Raw genomic sequence first — 23,546 nt, forward strand, 5'->3', positions numbered from 1 at the left:
GATTTACATTTGATTTGTAGAAGTCAGCAAGGGAAGAAGATAACGTATAGTGGAGATAAAAATACAAGGCCCCACAACTGGCCATTAATGGTAACATTTCTTTCTTGTACATGTGCTCATATGAATCACTTTTATGAATTATCTTAACTATTTGACATCTATTACCCAGTAAAATTACTTTTTAAAAACCACTCCATATAACGCACCATCAGAGTGACTTTTCTTACTTACTCTTTTCTGAGAAACAGAAATGAAGAGATTACAGCTGAACAGAGGTGCTTATCGAACAATAAATGCCTGGAGAAAGCAGCAGTGGGCTCTCTCTTCACTACCTAGAACATGTGAGTGTCAAGGTTTAACAAAGGGACAATACAGCAATCACAAATGCTTCCTCTGGCGTCAGCATCCTAGGTCTGGGCTAAGGCTCCACTGCTCTTGTGGGATCCTGGGCTGGCTACGCTTTCAGGAGCTTCAGTTTTCTCATTTACAAAATAGAGGTGACAATAATACAGGCATGCCTCAGAGATAGTGCAGCTTTGATTCCAGACTCCCACAATCAAGCAACTGTTGAAGTCAAACCAGTCAGATGAATATTTTCGTTTCCCAGTGCATATAAAAGTTATGTTTCCACTAACGGTAGTCTAAGTGTGCAATAACATTATGTCTAAAAAATAATCTACATACCTCAAGTAAAAATACTCTATTGCTGGGGTGCCTGGGTGGCTCAGTTGGTTAGTCTGACTCTCAATTTCGGCTCAGGTCAGGATCTCCTGGTTTGTGGGATTGCACTGTCAGCGAGGAGCCTGCTTGGGACTCTCTCTCTCCCTCTCTCTGCCCCTTCCCCATCATGCATGCATGAAATAAATAAAACAAATAAAAATAAAAACTTAAAAAATACTGCTAAAAAATGTTATCCATTGCATGAGCTTTTAGTGAGTTGTAATCATTGATCACAGATCACCATTACAAATAATAACGTTCAAAATATTGCAAGAATCACCAATATGTGACACAGAGACACAAAGTAAGCAAATGCTGTTGGAAAAATGGCACTGATATATTTGCTTGAGGCAGGGTTGCCACAAACCTCCAATCTGTAGGAAACACAGATATCTGTGAAATGCAATAAAATGAGATGTGCCTGTACCTGTCTGATGGAGATTTAGTGAAGATTCATGACCTAAAACATGTGAAGCACTTCGAATAGTACCCAACATATATTTAGTACTCAGAAATTATTAGCTATTGGTTTTTAAGATAACATTACTCATAATTTTTTTTTTTCTTCTGTATTTTCCTGACTGGCAAGTTTTTCATGCCTGTCCTTTTTCTTTTCTTGTCTCCTCTTCCTCCTCCTCTTTCTTCTCTTTCTCTTTCTTTCCCCCTTTCTCCTTCTTCTCTTTCTTTCTCCTTCTCCTCCTCCTCCTTCTTCTTCCTCTTCATCCCCTTCAGTCACTTAATTTACACTGCCATCCCTCTTTAAAGATATTGATCAATTCTTTGCCTCAATCAATGTTTAAGATCAATGGAAGACCAACTAGTTTGGTCTTAAATATGAAAAAAATTTAGTTCAATAATTTTACCAAAAATATGATTTTCTTACTCATGTTCCCAATAAGTCTCAGTATAACATATTAAAGTAAATTAAGACCTAGTTCTAGAAGTGTGGAATGTTTGCTGACACTATTTCTGACACTATTGTCAAAATTACTTTTCTGATCAGTGTCTCTTGGAAACACGACTAGCTAGAAATGTAGATTGTGTATTGTACATTTTCCGGTCATGAACTGTAGGGCTGAGAGAAGAGTTTATATGAAGCTGTTAGTATGATATGACATTCAGCTACCAACTATCTCTTAGTTTCATTTTACTTTGAAAAAAATTACAAATAAAAACAAGCTGTGATGAAAGCCAGTCCCATAGAAAACAGCACAGGCCTTAACTAAAGTATTCTTAGATAGACTTGTCTGTCAAAGTGCTTGGAACTGAGGCTTCCTTCATGTGACTCTTTCAGATGTGTTCAGTTGGATATTATCTTGATTTTATCTACACCATTTAGTTCATATAAGGCCCTACTTAAGATGATTGGAAGGTCATGCGTTGGGGCTTTTGGGACTTTATTTCACGCATGTCTGAAATAATATCATCAATAGAAAAATATTTTACATTCTTTTGGAGAAGGAAGCATGTTCATTGTTTAAGTTCATCCTCATTTTTCCTGTAAATGCCTTCATGAAACATCACAATGAGAATACTGCCTTTACTGGTGTGAGTGCTCTTATCATCAGGCATTGACGATGGGTTTGCCGTATAATTGGCATCAATTTCCCACTTTGAAAGGAGCTGCTTTCACTGAGTCATTTGGTTTGCTCTGTCTGCAGAGTATGAACAGCACTGACACTGAGCAAGCTCTGGGTGTGGAGAGGTTGTGAGTTGGTGCTTGCTTGTTACTGAGACAGAACACCAGAATCAGCTACAGATTTGGTATCCTCTTGTCCCAGCCCCAACGCTGTTGTGAGGTTGTTTAGGAAGCATCCTGATTCACTCCCAGAACACTGGATGCTGCTTTGCTCTATGTGCGTTGCACTTTGTGAGCAAATAGCTTTATCTCTCAGTGCTTTTATTTTCCTTTCTATACAAAAGATCAGAGAACGAAACTGGTGTCATAACATGTATTTTAGGTTTTAGAGCCCACAATAATAAAAGTAATCTGATTCACATTTTAATTTAGTTCTGGAAATGGGGACTACCATCCATGAAGATGCTCCTCTCCTAAATGAAGCAACAGTACCTTTTCTAGGGCAGCTTGGCCTTGCCAGCTCTGCACACAGTAGGATTCCATAAACGCTTGTTGCCCAGACAGTGTGATTCCTTATAAGCTGCCCTATATTCAACTCCAAGTGGATATTTCTCATGTATCCTCTAGGCTCTTCACACTGAGATTCTATCAGTATCAGGTTTCATTCTAGAAGGCACTGTCTACTTAATTTTTTTAAGAAGTGAATTTAAAACAATTCAGAGGGATGTATACCCAACACACACATACACCATTGTCACCCAAGTATCTTCCAGAATACCTCCATAGCCTTTCTTGTTAACTTTTGAAAACTTCTCCTTAAAAGCCTAAATGTCCATCAACTGACGAATGGATAAGGAAGATGTTGTTTATATATACAATGGAATACTACTTGACAATGAGAAAGAATGAAATCTGGCCATTTGCAGCAACATGGATGGAACTGGAAGGTATTATGCTAAGTGAAATAAGTCAGTCAGAGAAAGACAGATACCATATGTTTCACTCATAGGTGGATCTTGAGAAACTTAACAGAAGGTCATGGGGGAGGGGAGGGTGGTGGAAGGTACAGAGAGGGAGGGAGGCAAACCATGAGAGACTCTTGGATACTGAGAACAAACTGAAGGTTGATGGGGGTGGGGGAGAGGGGAAAGTGGGTGATCTGCATTGAGGAGGGCACTTGTTGTGATGAGCACTGGGTATTGTATGGAAACCAATTTGTCAATAAATTATATTAAAAAAAGAAAACTTCTCCTTGACTATATTCTTTTTATTTTTATTTATTTATTTATTTATTTTGAGAGAGAGGGGCATGAGCTGGGGAGGGGTAGAGAGAGAGGGACAGAGAATCCCAAGCAAGCCTGGTGCCATCAGCACAGAGCTAGATGCAGGACTTGATCTCAGGAACTGTGAGATCATGACTTGAACTGAAATCAAGAGTAGGATGCTCAACTAACTGAGTCACCCAGGTGCCCTAATCTCCTTGCTATATTCTGTCTCAGTTACTAAACCCAACAAATAGGAATTAATGAGCCTTTTGGTTACATGAGAATGACTATTTAAATAGGATACAAAAAGCGATGGTATTTAAAGGAAATACAGCTTCACCATGTTACCTATTTACAAATTCATCAACCTCAAGTATTGAGAAGCAATGACAGAATTTTCAACTTAGTAATTTTAGGAGAATGGATTTGGTTGGGTAAACTATTATCAAGTATCTTCATTGCCTTTCTTATGTTTAGGTCAATTGCCAAATCTGCTGAGGGTTTGTGCTGTTTAGATTTCTTTCCCACCACCCTGTGCAGTGATGTTAGGGAAGGTGGTGATAATTAACCAATAGCTATGCACTGGCAGTTTAGGGATAAGTGTACTTGTATTTAAATGTTAGTGTTGATTCCTATGAAACTAAGTTAATTAACAAATAATCATTCAGCTCTGCTCATTTAGTGGGAGCACAGTATGTACCAGGCAGGTACTGTTCTAGGAATTTGCAATATGTCAGGGAATAAAGTAAAGATCCTTACTTTTTGCTTATTTAGCAGAGTGTCTCGCACCCAATGGTTCTCAATAAATACTTACTAAATGAATAAATTAGGACAGGAAGGTCGAAGAAACAGAAAAAAACTACAGAGAAAAGGAAACATTTGGTTTGACCTATTAACTCCCAGTTTTTTAATTAAAATCTTGATATGCTTGTGATTAATAAAGATGACCCTTTTTATTTCTTGACTCATCTTTAAAAGCAGAAATGCTACCAAATATGCCGTAATTCCAAAACCGAACTATGATCCGCATTCTGAAGGAGGACATGTGATTCAGGATGCAGTACTTGCTCCTTTGTCAGACTAAATTTTCAAATTCTATTCCCCAGAGCTTAGCCTGTGTTTGTGTTCACCACTTTTCAAAAGGTGACTTTCTGAGGCAACTGTCCCAGTAATTAGAGGCGTTTATCTTAATGCTTATTTGATTTTAGCAGTGAGGTTACAGGCTGTCATCCACATTGTTATTGACTCCCTCAATTAGAGGCAATGGCGTTTCACCTCCATGCAAAATATTAGTAAATTAACAATCCCCACTCTGCATTCATTTGGGAAATCTGCTTTGCTTGTGATGACGAACGTGACAAGCAGGGAGTAATCAGAGACACTCTGGTAATACCTTTAAGCCCTGCAAACATCAATTAAAACCCCGGCTCTGCACTTTGCAGCTGGGGGTTTGGTCTGTAGGGTAAATTACTTTTTTCATGACACAGGCAGAAGTCAGCATTGGTAATTTACAAGAGAAACAAGGAACAATCCCAACAAAAAATAACCAGAGAAACATCCACCCTGATTTTCTCGAATCTTTCCTATTAATGTCTCTTTTAGACCATAAAATGAACTCTGGCACTGTGAACAATTTTCAGATCAGATTTACAATTCTCTGACATGACAGTTTTGACTCAAAAGCAAATCCTAAAAAATTTTCTTTACAGTGCTATAAAGACGCAAATAGATTTTATTCAAGTGTCGTGACTGTCTCAGATCTAAGGACATCTTAGTCTAATAAAGAGATTTTTTTAACTCAGGAATTGTTAAGTCATAGGAGCTCTGTGGATGAGCTTCAGTAGACTTACCTAAAATTTGTAAAAAAAAAAAAAATCTTTTGTGCATTTTATTAAGACAGAAATGCATCATTTTCATCAGATTGTCTACCGGGCCTTGTAACCCCACTAGACAAGAATCTCTGGTCTGATGAGAAGGACCCAAGGGCTGGAGGAAGAGTTCTGCGATTTTGCTACCATCCAGCTACAATGGAGCTGCACTGATGTTAGTGTCTTCTTCCCATAAAAATGTTTTCTTCAGATGCCCAATGATTCTCTTTGTTTCTTCTATTTTAATACTTACGTCTCCGATGTTATGAGATCACAATTTGGCTGAATCTTCACCTCTAACTTACTGTATTCTAATGACTGTATTAAGTAATGATTCAGTCTTTTCATTGGTACACTGAGTATCATCAACCACAGAAAAACTAATTATGAAAATATTAATATTAACATTGTTAATGGAGCAAAAAGATCAATGCCTTCCATTTTGAGACAGCATTACTTCTTTGAGCAAGTCAAACACTTAGGAAAATTTTTGTGCCATTGGAATCTCATTTCCTTATGTGGTACATTGTAATAAAGCCTAACTTACAATTTAAGTCTAATATAACACTATGTCAGGTATGTGTTTTTAACTCTATCAGTTTTATCGGGTTTCCAAAGACACAACAGTGGAGAAGTTGGGAAAGTACTACTTAAAATTATCCAAACGAGGGGTGCCTGGGTGGCTCAGTCAGTTGGGCGACCAACTTCAGCTCAGGTCATGATCTCACCGTTTCCAGGTTTGAGCCCCACGTCAGGCTCTCTGCTGATGGCTCGGAGCCTGTTTCAGATTCTGTGCCTCCCTCTCTCTCTCTGCCCCTTCCCCACTCATGCTCTGTCTTTCTCTCTCAGAAATAAATAAACATTAAAATTATCCAATTATTTAGAAATACTTTTTTATTTGGGAGCTAAAGAACTTTAAATAAGGTTAAAATTTATCTTTTTTTTTTTGTAAAATCAAACTAAAGTGAAAGCAGTTTCATCATTATGACTTAAAAAGGCAAATCAGGTAAAAAACACTGATTTTTTTTTCCCATTGGATCGGGACCCAAGAAAAGCCACTTTTTTAAGGTAAAGAGGATTTCTAAATGAGAACAGGTTAATTAGACATCTGAAAGATCATTCCTGTAGTGGTCATGTATGTAAAAGTATAGCTAACTTACTGTCATGATGAGCCCCTTTTCCTGGAAGTATTTAATCAATGGAGCAGCGTTCTGCTTGAAGTTCATTAGTCTCCTTTGGGTAGCTTTCAGATTGTCATCTGGCCGCCCCTGTTGCTCTGCACGCTTCAGTAATCTCTCTTTGAGCCTCTGATTGGCACAAGCCAGGAATACCACCAAGTCGGGAGTACAGATCTGCAAAGAGCATCAAACAAGTAGACAAGCATTCAACACACCAACCAATGCAAGTGAGGGCAGTGGCATTCTGTTGAGGCCATCTTTGGCCCTCTATGTCTCTGCCAGTAGGGCTACTGCTCTATACAAGAGCAGGAGGAGCCATGGTTATTATAAAGGCATACGTTGTTTTGTTGTACTTTGCTTTATTGATTATTAGCAACCTTTTGTCTAACAAGTCTATTGACGCCATTTTTCCAACAGATGTGCTCACTTCATGGTTCCGTGTCATATTTTGGTAATTCTTGCAACATGTGAAACTTTGTCATTATTACTCTATTTGCTATGGTGATCTGTGAACAGTGATATTTGATGTTACTATTGTAATTGGTTTTTTTTTCAATATATGGAATTTATTGCCAAATTGGTTTCCATACAACACCCAGTGCTCATCCCAAAAGGTGCCCTCCTCAATACCCATCACCCCCCCTCCCCCCTCCCATCACCCCACCCATCAACCCTCAGTTTGTTCTCAGTTTTTTTTTATTTTTTATTTTTTTTATTTTATTTTTATTTTTTTTTCAACGTTTTTTATTTATTTTTGGGACAGAGAGAGACAGAGCATGAACGGGGGAGGGGCAGAGAGAGAGGGAGACACAGAATCGGAAACAGGCTCCAGGCTCTGAGCCATCAGCCCAGAGCCTGACGCAGGGCTCGAACTCACAGACCGCGAGATAGTGACCTGGCTGAAGTCGGACGCTTAACCAACTGCGCCACCCAGGCGCCCCTGTTCTCAGTTTTTAAGAGTCTCTTATGCTTTGGCTCTCTCCCACTCTAACCTCTTTTTTTTTTCCTTCCCCTCCCCCATGGGTTTCTGTTAAGTTTCTCAGGCTATTGTAATTGTTTTGGGGTGCCACGAACCACACCCATATAAGATGGCAAACTTGATCAATAAATGTTGTGTGTGTTCAGACTGCTCTACCCACTGGCCACTCCCTTGTCTTTCTCCATCTTCTTGGGCCTCCTTATTCCCTGAGACACAACAATGCTGAAATTAAGCCATTAACAACCATATAATGGCCTCTAAGTGTTCAAGTGAAAGCTAGAAATAATAGAGCTTAGTTAGGGAGTCATGTCAAAAGCTGAGATAGGCTAAGAGGCCTCTCGCACTAGTTAGCCAAGTTGTAAATGCAAAGGAAGGAAATTAAAACTGCTACTCCAGTGAACACATAAATGATAAGAAAGTGAAACAGCCTTATTGCTGACATGGAGAAAGTTATGGATAGAAGATCAAACCAGCTACAACACTCCCTTCAGCCAAAGCCTAATCCCGAGCAAGGCCCTAACTCTCTTCAACTCTGTAAAGGCTGAAAGAAATGAAGAAGCTGGCAGAATAAAAGTCTGAAGCTAGCAGAGGTGGGTTCATGAGGTTTAAGGAAAGAAGGCTTCTCCATAACGTAAAAGTGCAAGGTGAAGCAGCAAGTGCTGATATAGAAGCTGCAGCAAGTTATCTAGGTAAGATAATTAACGTAAGTAGCTTACACTAAATAACATATTTTCACTGTAGACAAAACAGTTATGTCCTTGAAGATGATGCCATCTAGGACTTCCTCAGCTAGAGAGAAGTCAATGCCTGGCTTCAAAGCCTCAAAGGACGGGCTGACTTGGTTGTTAGGAGTTAATGTACCTGGTAACTTTAAGTTGAAGACAATGCTCATTTACCATTCTGAAAATTCTAGGTCCCTTAAGATTTATGCTAAATCTACTCTGCCTGTGCTCTATCAATGGAACAACAAAGCCTGGATGATGGCACATCTCTTCAAAACATGGTTTACTGAGTATTTTAAGCATACTCTTGAGACCTACTGCTCAGAAAAAAAGATTCCTTTCAAAATATTGCAATACACCTGGTCACCCAAAAGCTCTAATGGAAATGGACAATGGAATTAATGTTGTTCTCATACCTATTAACACAACATCCATTCTGTAGCCTATGGATCAAGGAGTAATTTCAATTTTCAAAAAGTCTTATTACTTAAGAAATACATTTTGTAAGGCTATAGCTGCCATAGCTAGTGATTCTTCTGATGGATCTGGGCAAAGTACATTGAAAACCTTTTGCAAAGGAGTCACCATTCTAGATGCCATTAAGAACATTCATGATTCATGGGAAGAGGTCAAAATATTAAACATTAACAGGAGTTTGGAAGAAGTTGATCCCAACCCTCATGAGTGACTTCGAGGGGGTTCCAACTTTGGTGGAGGCAGTAAACTGCAGATGTGGTGGAAAGAACTAGAGACCTAGAACTAGAAGTGGAGCCTGAAGATGCAACTGAATGGCTGCCATCTCCTATCAGATTTTAACGGATGAGGACCTGCTTATGGATGAGCAAAGAAAGTGGTTTCATGAGATGGAGCCTACTCCTGGTGAGGATGCTGTGAAGATTGTTGAAATGGCAACAGAGGATTTAGAATGTTACACAAACTTAGCTGAGGCAGTGGCAGAGTTCGAGAAGATCGACTCCAATTCTGGAAGAAGTTCTACTGTGGGTAAAATGCTATCAAACAGCATCACATGCTACAAGAAATTGTTTGTGAAAGGAAGAGTCAGTGAAGTGGCAAACTTCACTGTTGTCTTATTTTAAGAAATGGTCGCAGCCACCTCAGCCTTCAGCAACTACCACCCTGGTCAGCCAGCAGCCATCAGTATCGAGGCAAAATCACCCACCAGCAAAACAAGTACAACTTGCTAAAAGCTCAGATGATGGCTTGACTTTTTTTTTTAAGCAATAAAGTATTTAAATTTTTTTAATGGTTATTTATTTTTGAGAGAGAGAGAGAGAGAGACATAGAGATAGAGGGGGCGGAGGGGCAGATAGAGAGGAAGACACAGAATCTGAAGCAGGCTCCAGGCTCTGAGCTGTCAGCACAGAGCCCGACGCAAGGATCAAACTCACAAGCTGTGAGATCATGACCTGAGCCAAAATTGGATGCTTAACTGACTGAGCCACCCAGGTGCCCCCAAAAAGTATTTTTAAATTAAGGTAGGTACACTGGTTTTTTAGGCATTATGCTACGCGCACTCAGTAGACTACAGTCTTGTGTAAACATAACTCTTATATCCAGGAAAACAAAAATTTAATCTGACCTGCTTCATTGTAATACTCACTTTACTGCAGTGGTCTGGACCTAAACCCACATCTTTCAGATATGCCTGTAGTTCATATAAATGGCATTCCCCAATCCACAGAGCTATTTGCAGTGGCTTCCATATTTCTGGAAAATACTTTTCTAGACTACTTGTCTACTTCTAAATACTTGTCTATGTTGAAACAAGTTTCTAGGTTGAATTAAGAGCAATATAGGCAATGGGGCGCCTGGGTGGCTCAGTTGGTTAAGCATCAGACTTCAGCTCAGGTCATGATCTCACAGTCCATGAGTTCGAGCCCCACATCAGGCCTGTGCTGACAGCTCAGAGCCTGGAGCCTGCTTCAGATTCTGTGTCTCTCTTTTCTCTGCCCCTCCCCTGCTCATGCTCTGTCTCTCTCTGTCTCAAAACTAAATAAAAACATTGAACAGAAAAAAAGAGCAATATAGGCATAACTTTGCCAAAGATATATTGTAAAATCCCCAATTTTAGAGGGGACATGACTACTGGGCTACAGATATTGTCTACAGTAATTAAGTACCGCTCCTATTAATGTTACTTGCTGTCCTTTTAGAAGTATTGGCTGTATGCAATGCCCAATGCTAAGTTATTTTCTTATGATATTGCTAAACTTTGCAATAATCTGCAAGGTTAATATTATCTCCAGTTTAAGATAAACAAACTGAGGCTCTGAGAAATGAGGTACTTGTCTGAGGTCACAAGGTCAGTAAGGTCAAAGCTGATATTTGAACCCAGGTCTGTCTGGTAGAAGGCCTGTGTTTCTTCTACTATTACTAAGAACCAAATAACCCCAAAGCCTTCACAAGTTTCTGAAAATATCAACAAATGACTTGAAAACAACCTATGAAACAAACGATTCTTGTTAACTCAAGTACAACCAGTACTGCATTTAAAAGACAACATGGCCATAGAAAATGAATATAGTTTCTTGTTGAGGATGTGACAAGACAAAATGGCAGTTTTGCATAGTGGTTTAAAGAAATGATTCCAATTATTTTTGTCTCCTTACATTAGTATATTATTTGGGCATATACTCCAATAAATATAAAATATGCATATATTACCATACTAATATAGGATATATGTTACAAAATATACACAAGAAATGCAATTTAAAAAGAATGAGATATAATAATTGTAATTCTAACATTTTTTCCCCACACCACAGTGGTTTGCCGTGTACACTTTAGAGACCACTGGTTGGAAAATGGACTCTGGAGGCTGGAAAAATGCACTCCAGTTTTTGCCCTAGGACTTGCCAACTGAGTGATAGGCATATGGTTTAATTTTGTAAATCCTCTGTGCCTTGATCTATCAATAAAGATACACAGACCTACCTTGCTGAGTTACTATAAAGATTAAGTAAGATAATGTATGTGAAATACACAGCACATGGTAAGTGCTCAGTAAATTTTAGCCATGTTTATTATCTCTTGGCTTTCATGCGTGTAGGTTGTCCCGGTTTTCTTTTAATTTTTTGCTATTTATTTATTTGTTTATTTATTTTCTTTGCTCACATTTTTTCCTCCTTAAGCCCACGAGTGGGCACCTTCCTTGAGGCTTAGATCATGTTTTTAGGTCATGTCTCCAGGTCCTCATTCTCTTCTCATTCTCTTAGTTCTCTTTTACTGCACTTTTCAACTACTACCCTTAGTGGATGGATCCTGAATCTACATTTTCAGCACTGACTTTCAACAGAATCCAAGTCCTGTATTTTCTTTTTTTTTTTTAATTTTTTTTTAACGTTTATTTATTTTTGAGACAGAGAGAGACAGAGCATGAACAGGGGAGGGGCAGAGAGAGAGGGAGACACAGAATCTGAAACAGCCTCCAGGCTCTGAGCTGTCAGCACAGAGCCCGATGCGGGTCTCAAACTCATGGACCGTGAAATCATGACCTGAACCCAAGTCAGACACTTAACCGACTGAGCCACCCAGGCGGTGGCTGTATTTTCAAGTCCTGTATTTTCAAATGCTTTGTATGATGGCTCTACCTGTAAGTCATCTTTTTTTGGGTGGGGGGGTAGGTATTTTTTTTAAGATTTTTTATTATTATTTTAGGGAGAGAGAGAGTGAGCAAACAGGGGAGAAGGGCAGAAAGAGAAAGAGAGAGAGAGAGAGAGAGAGAGAGAGAATCCCCAGCATGCTCCACACTCAGTTTGGAGCCCAATGTGGGGATGGATCCCACGACCCTGGAATCATGACGTGAACTGAAATCAAGAGTCAAATATTCAACGACTGAGCCACCCAGGCACCCTTCTACCTGTAAGTCTTAATGTTATTTGTGGTTTAGAAAGGCCAAAATCAATCTCAGCATCTTTTTCCGTAAATGAAATTCCTATCCTGCTTGCTTATTTAATTATTCAATTAATTAATTAATTAATTAATTTTATTTTTATGGTATTTTTTATAGTAGCAACACTACTTCCCTAAATCTCTTAGGAGACTTAGTATCATTTCTAACCTTACTCATCAAAACTTTCATGTCTCCAAGCTATCAGCACTACCTATGGATTTGGTCTTTGAAATACCACTCAGACTCCCCTTCTTTCAGTTCCCACTGTCGTTGTGTAAGCCACACATTAGCATAAGTGATTAGGAGCATGAATTTTAGAATCAGATCATCCTGAATATGAATCCAGAATCTGCCATCTATTAATTTTTGTCCTTTGAGCAAATGGTTCATTTTCTCTGAGCCTCAGTTTCCTCAACTGTAAAGTACAAGACTCTCTATCTTTGTAGCTTAGTTATTTCTTAATTAAAAAAAATAACTGCTAAATAGCTTTTGAAAAGTCTTAATAATTTAGAAAATCACTTTATAATTTTGGTGTGATATATGACAAAGAGATTATCTGAAGTTAAAACCTTTATTTTATCAAATATTATATGGGAAAATTTTTGTTTAATAAAATCGTTGGTAATATTTGGCCTCACTCAACATAAAAAATGACATTCTTTTAAATTTACTTTAAATAAATTATATTAGGAAGAAGACAATTTTGACAAATAAAATATTGTATTATGCTTGGTTTGGTCATGATGTATATGAAAATATGGAAAAATCCTGAATTACTAGCTCAATATTAAATGCAGAGAAAAACTTCTTGGCTTTTTAAATTCTTGCATTTTGTCTTGAAATTCTTGTATTCTGCATTTAAACAAATGAAATGGTTTACTTTAATATATTTTGTGTTTTGTTTCAGACTACAGTGTAAGTGCTTCTCCCTACATAACACAATTAAGTAATGGATAGACTCATATATGTAATCACCATTGTATTTTGTCTTTTACTCTTAGGTTCTGAAATATTAGAGACACTTTGAAATTTACGTAAGACTTTTTCAACTTTGAATAAAATTGCATTTTTTTAATTAAAAGACTTAAAAAAAACAATTTTAGGGGCATCTGGGTGGCTCAGTCGGTTAGGCACCCACGTGTGAGCAGGGAGGGGCAGAGAGAGAGGGAGACATAGAATCTGAAGCAGGCTCCAGGCTCTGAGCTGTCAGCAGAGAGCCCAATGTGGGGCTCGAACTCACGAACTGTGAGATCATTACCTGAGCCGAATTTAGACACTTAACTGACTGAGCCACCCACGCGCCCCAACAGTAGCCCATTTTTAAGGAAAAAATATTTGAATTGTTTATGTTTTTTTCCCCCAAATAGAAGCAAACACCACTCTATTCCAAAAGATGTGAAGTCCTAGAAAGTTTTCATAAAATTCACTTGTGAAATGTTGAAAAGTATCACCAAACAAAGTGGATCTTTGGCATACTTTTATTTGCCCTAGGTTCTCAAAATATAGTTGCTGATTCAATGAATGAGTGAATAAATTAATCTTTGAGAACAAAAACTCAGATACTACCTTTGTCTACATGAAAGTAAGCTTCTCAATTGTTGATAGTATTTCTCCTAATGAATCAACTAAATCAATTTTTTCCCTATAATTATATACACATGTGAATCTTCCTCTGTCCATTGACTTAAAGTCCCTTACCTAAATGATTACTCTGTTAAAAAGGACTTGTGCCTGCCTTTGATAAGCAAAGACATATTCACCAAGTCAAACTGCCCAGTGAGCTTGCTTTATACTCCCTGTTCCTGGGGTGCCTGGGTGGCTTAGTTGGTTAAGCATCTCACTCTTGATTTTGGCTCAGGTTATGATTTCATACACAGTTCATGAGATTGAGTTCCGCGTTGGGCTCTGGGCTGACAGTGTGGAGCCCGCTTGGGATTCTCTCTTTCTCTCTAGGAATAAATAAATAAACTTAAAAAAAAAATACTCCCTGTTCCTAACTATCAGTACTTTTGACTGGCCTATTCTTTATGAAGATATGTCAGAAGGCCTACACTCCGTAATTCAGATCACACTGTCAGAAACCAGGAAGCAAAGTACTAAAGACATAAAATTTTTTAAAATTTTTCGTAAAAAGAAAAGAAATAGAATATCATAGCTGGAACACAAACTGGATTCACAGAAACTAAAGGATGGAAAAAAACTTGGGAGGTTATCTGACCCAGATTAATGCCAAACCTGTAATTATTTCCACAGTCTCTTGACAAGTGATTTTTAAAGTTGGGCATTTGAACTTGAATGTTCTTGCGAGCATTTCTTGGGATAGGCACCTAGTAGTTATGAGGCAGCCCTTTTCGTTATGGGAAGGCTTAATAACTGGGAAGTCCTTTCTAATATTGGGTTCAACTTTCCTTCCCTATTCTGCCTACAGCGAAAATGTAAAATAATTTTTCTTTTAATCCATTAAACATTTATTGAACACACTGCATTATCACAGAATCTAGATTAGGTCGTTATAGGAAAAAAGGATAGATAACTGTACTTCACTAACATTTAACATGGAAATACTTTCTGGGCAGAGCTTTAAACTGACTAGGGGACTGGGGGACAAAAACTGGAATGGGTCCCACCATGGAGATGTTCTAGAAACTGCTACTACTACTGCCCCCTTTTGGTTGGACTCCTAAAGGGCTATATCAGAGTATGTGTGAACAAGCCTCATAGGACTAAATCCTTTTAGAATCACCCCAATTCTCATTATATTAGGTGATTAAATGTATTCAACAGACAATTAGGCATAGCTGAAAAGAGAACGAGGGAACTAAAACAGCAGAAGAAAATATCCAGAATGAAGCAAGGGGAAGTGAGGGGGAGGAAAATTACAGAACATAGCAAAAGAGAAATATAAGAGAATGGTTAGAAAGTTCTAGAGTAAGAGAGAAAATGAAGAAGCAATCTTTGACAATATAATAGCTAAGAATTTTCCAAACTCACAAATAATATCAAGTCTCAGATTCAAGAAGCAATCTAAAAGCCAAGCAGAATAAACAAAAAACTCAGATCTAAGCATATTATAGTAAAACTGCTAAAAGTTTAGAAAGACAAAAAGACCAAATCAAAACAAACAAACAAAACCTTTAAAGCAGCCAGAGAAAAAGAAACGAAAGATTCTCTTCAGAGTAGCAACAAAAAACAGCTGTATTTTCTTTTTTTTTTTTTAATTTTTTTTTTTTTTTTTTTTAACGTTTACTTATTTTTGAGACAGAGAGAGACAGAGCATGAACGGGGGAGGGTCAGAGAGAGGGAGACACAGAATCCGAAACAGGCTCCGGGCTCTGAGCTGTCAGCACAGAGCCCGACGCGGGGCTTGAACTCACGGACCGGGAGATCATGACCTGAGCCGAAGTCGGCCGCTTAATGACTGAGCCACCCAGGCGCCCCAAACAGCTGTATTTTCAAAAGAAACAATGAAGCTAGAAAATAATGAAATGCTATCTTTAAAGTGTCAATACAAAATAACTGCCAGCCTTGGTTTCTATATGCAATAAAAATATCATTCAAAAATTAAGAGTAAATGCAGATATTTTCAAACAAAAACTGACAGAATCCGTCATCAGAGATTCTATACTAAAATATGAAAGAACATTCTTTAGGTAGAAGGAAAATTATCCAAGATAGAAGAAATGAAGAACAATGAAGTGGTAAATATATGGGTCAACCTAAATGAATAGTGACCATATAAAAGAATACTAAAAGTATTTTGTGGTATTTAAAAAAGAGATTAGTCATGAGGCAGGGACATGAAGTTCAATTGTTTTAAGGTCTTGTTCAGGAAGTGGCAGAAATACTGAATTCTATGAGACATTAAGTTAAGGATGCGTGTGGTGATCCCTAGAACAGGTGTCAGCAAATTTTTTCTGTAAAGGACCAGATAATGAATATTTTAGGCTTTTCGGGCCATATGGTCTTATAGCATGAAAGCAGCCATAAAGCTGGCAGTGGGGCCTGGGGAGAATCTACAGGAGGAGGGCAAGCCAATAAAGTTACAGTGTCCAGTTAGTCCTTGGGACCCGCAACTGGGACCTCCATCCTTCTGGGCCTTCTGAGCAGCATGTGTGAGGAGCCTCTGTCCACCAGATCCTGTCCCCTACTGGTCAAGAGTTGCCCCTGGCATATCACCTCCCCCATACTTTCACACTGTGTATGGGTGAGTCCCTGGGCAGGAAGCCAGACACACCCAGTGAGTAATCACACATTACAATGGCACGAAACTGGTCACAGCAGCAATGGCCAAGTAAAAGGTGGGCTGCGAGAATATAAGATAGGGCATCAGAGGTACTTGATACAGTTGCACTCTTGAAATAGAAAGATACAGAAATGCTAAAAGCAAAAGGATGGAAAAAACATACCATGGAAACATTAGCCAATAGAAAGGTGGTAAAACTATACAAATATCAAACCCAATTTGACATTTAACCGGCAAAGGAAAAAATAAACTGAAAGTATCGAGGAGAGTGGACTTTGAAAGTTCTCATCATGAGAAAAACAGGTTTTGTAACTATGTATGGTGATAGATATTAACTGGATTTATTGTGATCATTTGGCATTTATAATTATGGAATCATTATGCTGTATACCTGAAATGAATTAATGATATGCCAATTATACCTCAATTAAAACAACTGAAAAAAAATAAATAAAATGCCTAATAATATATTTCCTACCAAAAAAAAACAGGCAAAATAAACAGACATTTCTTAAAAGACATACAAATGGCCAACAGGTACATAAAAAGGTGTTTAGCATCACTAATCATCAGGCAAATGCAAACCAAAACCACATCGAGATATCACTTCATACCTGTTAGAGTAGCTATTACCAAAAGACAAAAGATAGCAAGTTTTGGGAAGGATATGGAGGAAAGGGAACCCTTGTGCACTGTTGGTGGGAATGTAAATTGGTACAGTCACTGTGGAATATAGTACAGATAGCCCTCAAAAAAAAAGTTAAAAATAGCACAACTTCAGGGGCGCCTGGGTGGCGCAGTCGGTTAAGCGTCCGACTTCAGCCAGGTCACGATCTCGCGGTCCGTGAGTTCGAGCCCCGCGTCGGGCTCTGGGCTGATGGCTCGGAGCCTGGAGCCTGTTTCCGATTCTGTGTCTCCCTCTCTCTCTGCCCCTCCCCCGTTCATGCTCTGTCTCTCTCTGTCCCAAAAATAAAATAAAAAACGTTGAAAAAAAAAAATAGCACAACTTCATAATCCAGAAAACCCACTTCTGGGTATATATATATATATAAAGGAAACAAAATCAATATCTCAAAGAGATATCTGCACTCCCATACTTATTTAGCTTTAAAAAAGTAGGAAATCCTACCATCGTGACAACATGGATGAATCTGGAGGACGTTATATTAAATGTAATAAGCCAGACACAGAAAGACAAACACCGCATGATCTCACTTACACGTGGAATCAAAAATAGTCAAACTCACAAAAGAAAACAGTAAAACGGTGGTTGTCAAGGGCTGGGTGGAGAGGGAAATGAGGACATGTTGCCCAAAACATACAGGGAATCAGTTATGCAAGATGAGTAAGTTCCAAAGATCTCTAGAACAGCAATGTGACTATCGTTAACAGTAGCAATTAATATTGGTACAATTAATATACCTGAATTTTCGCTAAGATGGTACATCTTAAGTGTTCTTACCACAAAAAGGAAAAAACAAGAAGAAAGGAAAAGAACAAAACGAACAAATAAATGGTAGCTATCTGAGGTGGTGGATATGTTAGCTAGATTGTGGTTATTATTTCACAATGTATACATATATTGAAACATCAAGTTGTGTACCTTAAATAGACACAATTTTTATTTGTCACTTATACTTCAATAAAGGTGAAAAAAACTGAAAAAACATCAGACAAGTATAGACTTTAGAGAGAGAAGTATTACTAGAGTTAAAGAGTGTCATTTCATTATGATAAAAGGTTTAATTATCTAGGAAGAAATAATAGCCTTAATTTGCATGATCCAATAATATAGGTTCTCAGTATTCAAAGCTGAATTTAAACAGAACTGAAAGAAGACGGTCAAAAATCCACAATCATAGTGGGAGATTTTAATATATCTTTCCAAGTAACTGACAGAACAAGTAACCAAAAAATCAGTATGGATAGAGGAGAACTTAATACGATTAACAACTATATGTGTGTATACATACACACACAAAACACTACAACTACCAAGTTGAATCTAAAATCTTTTAAAATACACACAGAAAATTTATAAAAGTTGACCATATTCTGAGCCATAAAGGAAGTTTAAATACATTTCAGATGTTTGAAACTCACATGCAGATTACCTTTAGTAACTACAGTGGAAGTAAGCTCTGCACAAATAATAAAAATATAAATTAAAAAATCCTCATGTTTGGAAGTTAAACAATACACTTTAACATAATTCCTGGGTCAAAGAAATCACAGTGGAAATAGAAAATATTTTAGATTAAATGATAATAAATTATGACATTTCGAAACTTATGGGATGTAGCTACACCCATAGTTACAGGAACATTTATTGCCTTAAATGAATATATTGGGGGAAAAAGAAGTTGAAATTAGTGATCTAAGCATCCACCTCAAAATGATAAAAAAAATTAGGCCTTTTTAGGTCAACTAAAAAGTTGAAAGAAGAAAAAGATACAGATAATAGCAGAAAAAATATATAAAGTAAACATATACCTAAGGGATGATTCCTTGGAAAGACTAATAAAATTGATAATCCTGGTGAAACAAATCAAGAAAAAGAAAGAAGGTAAAAATAAATATTGGTAATAAGAGGGAATATATTCCTAAATATCTTAAAGAATTTAAGATGATAAAGGATATTAAGAACAACTTAATGAAAACAAGTTGCAAAATTATTTGAAATGAACTGATTTCTAGAAAAACACAACTTCCTTAAGCTGACAAAAGAATAAACAGAAAATCAGATGTTAAATCCATACTCAAAACCCTCACACAAAGAAAATTCAAAATCTGATGGCTTTACCAGTGAATTAATTGTACCAGACACCAAGCTAACAGAAAACCTTCTACTAAATATAAAAGGAATGACAACTGGGGCATCTGGGTGACCCTGTCAGTTAAGCTCAGGTCATGATCTCATGGTTCGTGAGTTCAAGCCCTGCATGGGGACAGGGTGGAGCCTGCTTGGGATTCTCTCTCTCTCTCTCTCTCTCTCTCTCTCTCTCTCTCTGTCCCTCCTCCCCTAAGATAAGTAAACTTAAAAAAAAAAAAAGAAGGAATGAATACTTCTCAATTCATTCTGTTAGGCTGGCATAATCTTGAATCCAAAGCCTGACAAGGACATTAAAAGAAAGAAAAATTATAGACGTATCTAACTCATGACCATAGATGCAAAAAATCTAAGTAAAATATCAGCAAATGAATCCATCAATATATAAAAAAAATTATGTACACCATGACCAATTTGGGTTTATTCCATGCTGGAAAAATTGGTTTTCCTTTCAAAAATCAAGCAATGTAATTTATCAAATGAACAAAATAGAAGAGAAATATCAAAAGATCATTTTAACAAATAAATAAATATGGGGAAAACATTTGGTTAAACTTAACATTCATTCATGATATTTTCAAAAAATTCTTTTTGTATTTGAGAGAGAGAGAGGGAGAGAGAGAATCTTAAGAAGGCTCCATGCTCAGAGCAGAGCAACATAGGGCTTGATCCCACAATCAGGGGATCATGAACTGAGCTGAAATAAAGAGTTGGATGCTCAACTGACTGAGCTACCCAGGTGCCCCACTCATGATAAATACTCTTATCAAACTAGGAATTCAGCAGAAAATCCATAATTTGATAAAGGATAAATACATAAAATTTATAGCAAGCACCATTCTTAATAAAGAAATGCTGAAAATTTTCCCTTGTGTTGAAATAAAGATGCCTATCATAATAATTTCTAGTTAACATTGTAATGGAGACTTTAGACAGTACAATAAGACATGAAAAAGAATTAAAACATAGGATTGGACAGAAAGAAATATAACAGTCATTTGAGACAATGTGATTGTACATGTAAAAAATCCAAAAGAATTTAAAAGCGATTAGAATAAATACGCAAAGTTAGCATGGTCTCTGCCTACAAAAGCAGTATACAAGAATCAATTTTATTCCTATATATTAGGAACAATTTAAAAATGAATTTCAAATGCTACTGAACAGAGCTTTAATGTGATATTGCTTGAGAAAGACTCCACCAGCCATTGTTGGCTTTCCAAGAAAAGCTACACTCCCGAGGGGCATATGCCAAGGAATGTCAGGAGATTCAGGAAGCTGGAGCAGCAAGGAAATAGTTTCTACTCTAGACCCTCCAGAAGGAAATACAGCCCTACGGACATATTCACATTAGCCTGGGTGAAGAAGGAGGCCCAAAGGAAGGAATTCTGGAAGATATGCCTGTTGATCCTGACAATGATGGTGTATAAATGCCTTCTGAGGAAGGGTATCAAGACTAGGAACCCAGAGCCTAAGAAATACTTTCGTTCCCAGTTTCTTGAGACCTACTAACAGATGTTCCATCCTGTACAAGTATTCAGTTCCAATGTACCCAGTCATGACATTTTTCTCAAAGTTTTTTTTTTTTAAATTTTATTTAAATCCAAGTTAGTTAACATGTAGCATAATAATGGTTTCAGGAGTAGAATTTGGGAATTCATCACTTACATACAACACCCAGTGCTCATCCCAACAAGTGCCCTCCTTAATGCCCATCACCCATTTAGCCCATCCCCTCACCAGCAACCCTCAGTTTGTTCTCTGTATTTAAGAGTCTCTTAGGGTTTGCCTCCCTCTCTGTTTCTATCTTATTTTTCCTTCCTTTCCCCTATGTTCATCTGTTTTGTTTCTTAAATTCCACATACGAGTGAAATCATATGGTATTTGTCTTTCTCTGACTGATTTCACTTAGCATAATACATTCTGGATCCATCCTGTTGTTGCAAATAGCAGGATTTCATTCTTTTTTTATAACTGAGTAATATTCCATTATGTATGTATATATGTATGTGTGTGTGTATATATATATATATATATATATATATATATATATATATATATATCTCACATCTTCTTTATCCATTCATCACTTGATGGATATTTGGGCTGTTTCGATAATTTGGCTATTGTTGATAGCACTGCCATAAACACTGGGATGATGTGCCTCTTCGAATCAGCATTTTTTGCATCCTTTGGATAAATTCCTAGTAGTGCAATTGCTGGATCATGGGGTAGCTCTATTTTTAATTTTTTGAGGAATTTCCATACTGTTCTCCAGAGTGGCTGTGCCAGTTTGCATTCCCACCAGCAGTGCAAAAGGGTTCTCCTTTCTCTGCATCCTCGTCAACATCTGTTTTTTTCCTAGTCATTAATTTCAGCCATTCTGACAGGTGTGAGCTGGTGCCTCGTGGTTTTGATTTGTATTTCCATGATGATGAGTGATGTTGAGCATATTTTCATGTGTCTGTTTGCCATCTGGATGTCTTCTTTGGAAAAATGTCTGTTCATGTCCTTTGCCCATTTCTTCACTGGATTATTTGTTTTTTGGGTGTTGAGTCTGAAAGTTTATAGATTTTGTATACTAACCCTGTATCAGATATGTCATTTCAAATATCTTCTCCCATTCCATCGGTTGCCTTTTAGTTTTGTTGATTGTTTCCTTAGCTGTGCAGGTTTTATCTTGATGAGGTCCCAATAGTTCATTTTTGCTTTTGTTTCCCTTGCCTCCATAGACATGTCTAGTAAGAAGCTGCTGTTGCTGAGGTCAAAGAGCTCGTTGCTTGTTTTCTTCTCTAGAATTTTGATGGTTTCCTGTCTTACATTGAGGCCTTTCATTCATTTTGAGGTTATTTTTGTGTATGGTATAAGAAAGTAGTCCAGGTTCATCCTGCATGTCGCTGTCCGGTTTTCCCAACACCATTTGCTGAAGAGACTGTCTTTCTTCCATTGGATATTCTTTCCTGATTTGTCAAAGATTAGTTGGCCATACATTTGTGGGTCCATTTCTGGGTGTTTTATTCTATTCTATTGATCTCTGTGTCTCTTTTTGTGTCAGTACCATGCTGTCTTGATGATTGCAGCTTTGTAATACAGCCTGAAGTCAGGAATTGTGATGCCTCCAGGTTTGGTTTTCTTTTTCAACATTACTTTGGCTATTTGGGGTCTTTTCTAGTTCCATACAAATTTTAGAATTCTTTGTTTTATCTGTGTGAAGAACGCTGGTGGTATTTTGATAGGGATTGCACTGAATGTGTAGATTGCTTTGGGTAGTATCCACATTAACAATATTTGTTCTGCCAATCCATGAATGTGGAATGCTTTTCCATTTCTCTGTGTCTTCTTCAATTTCTTTCATAAGCTTTCTATAGTTTCCAGTGTACAGATCTTTTACTTCTTTGGTTAGGTTTATTCCTAGGTATTTTATGGACTTTGGTGCAATTGTAAATGGGATCAATTTCTTGATTTCTCTTTCTGCTGCTTCATTATTGGTGTATAGAAATGCAACTGATTTCTGTACGTTGATTTTACACCCAGCAATTTTGCTGAGTTCATATATCAGTTCTAGCAGTTTTTTGGTGGAGTCTTTGGATTTTCCATGGAGAGTATCATGTCATCAATGAAGAGTGAAAATTTGACTTCTTCCTTGACAGTTTGGATGCCTTTTATTTCTTTTTGTTGTCTGATTGCTGAGGCTGTGACTTCCAACACTGTGTTGAACAACACTGGTGAGAGTGGACATCTTTGTTATGTTCCTGACCTTAGGGGGAAATGTTTTAGTTTTTCTGCATTGAAGATGATATTAGCTGTGGGTGTTTTGTATATGGCCTTTATGATCTTGAGGTATGTTCCTTCTATATCTACTTTCTTGAGGGTTTTTATCAAGAAAGGATACTATAGTTTCTCAAATTTTTATAGTGTGTTTTAAACTCTTTCATTAGCAATTATTGAAGTTATCTGTACCTGCCCCTAACTCAGCATTTCAGTGATTCCCTCTCACTGAAGTGAATACATGGTAGCATGGTCCTTGTGTGCTGTGTGGATATTGTGGCTTCAAATCTAAAATGTTAAATTAAAACACTTATGTGACTGCCATTTATTTCTAAATCTTCACTATTTTTTTGTTGCTGTTGTTGGGAATTTGTGATCTACTATCATATATTATAAGATTTCTAGGGGCTCCTGACTGGCTCAGTCAGAAGAGGATGTGACTCTTGATCTCAGAGTCATGAGTTTGAGCCCTACCTTG

At 37.5% G+C, this 23,546-nt stretch overlaps 1 protein-coding gene across 3 annotated transcripts in view; it reads right to left on the minus strand.

The window, feature by feature from the left end:
- Positions 1 to 23,546, minus strand: part of AK5 (adenylate kinase 5) — a 261,105-nt gene that overhangs the window by 190,591 nt on the left and 46,968 nt on the right. For all 3 annotated transcript variants that reach the window (XM_019413870.2, XM_019413869.2, XM_019413868.2), the window contains exon 6: positions 6,593 to 6,784. In XM_019413870.2, coding sequence (XP_019269415.1) covers positions 6,593 to 6,784 — 192 coding nt within the window. The remainder of the gene's footprint in view (positions 1 to 6,592; positions 6,785 to 23,546) is intronic.

The sequence above is a fragment of the Panthera pardus genome, unplaced genomic scaffold (genome assembly GCF_024362965.1).
Source record: "Panthera pardus isolate Hobbes unplaced genomic scaffold, ASM2436296v1 HiC_scaffold_11, whole genome shotgun sequence".
Lineage (NCBI taxonomy): Eukaryota > Metazoa > Chordata > Mammalia > Carnivora > Felidae > Panthera > Panthera pardus.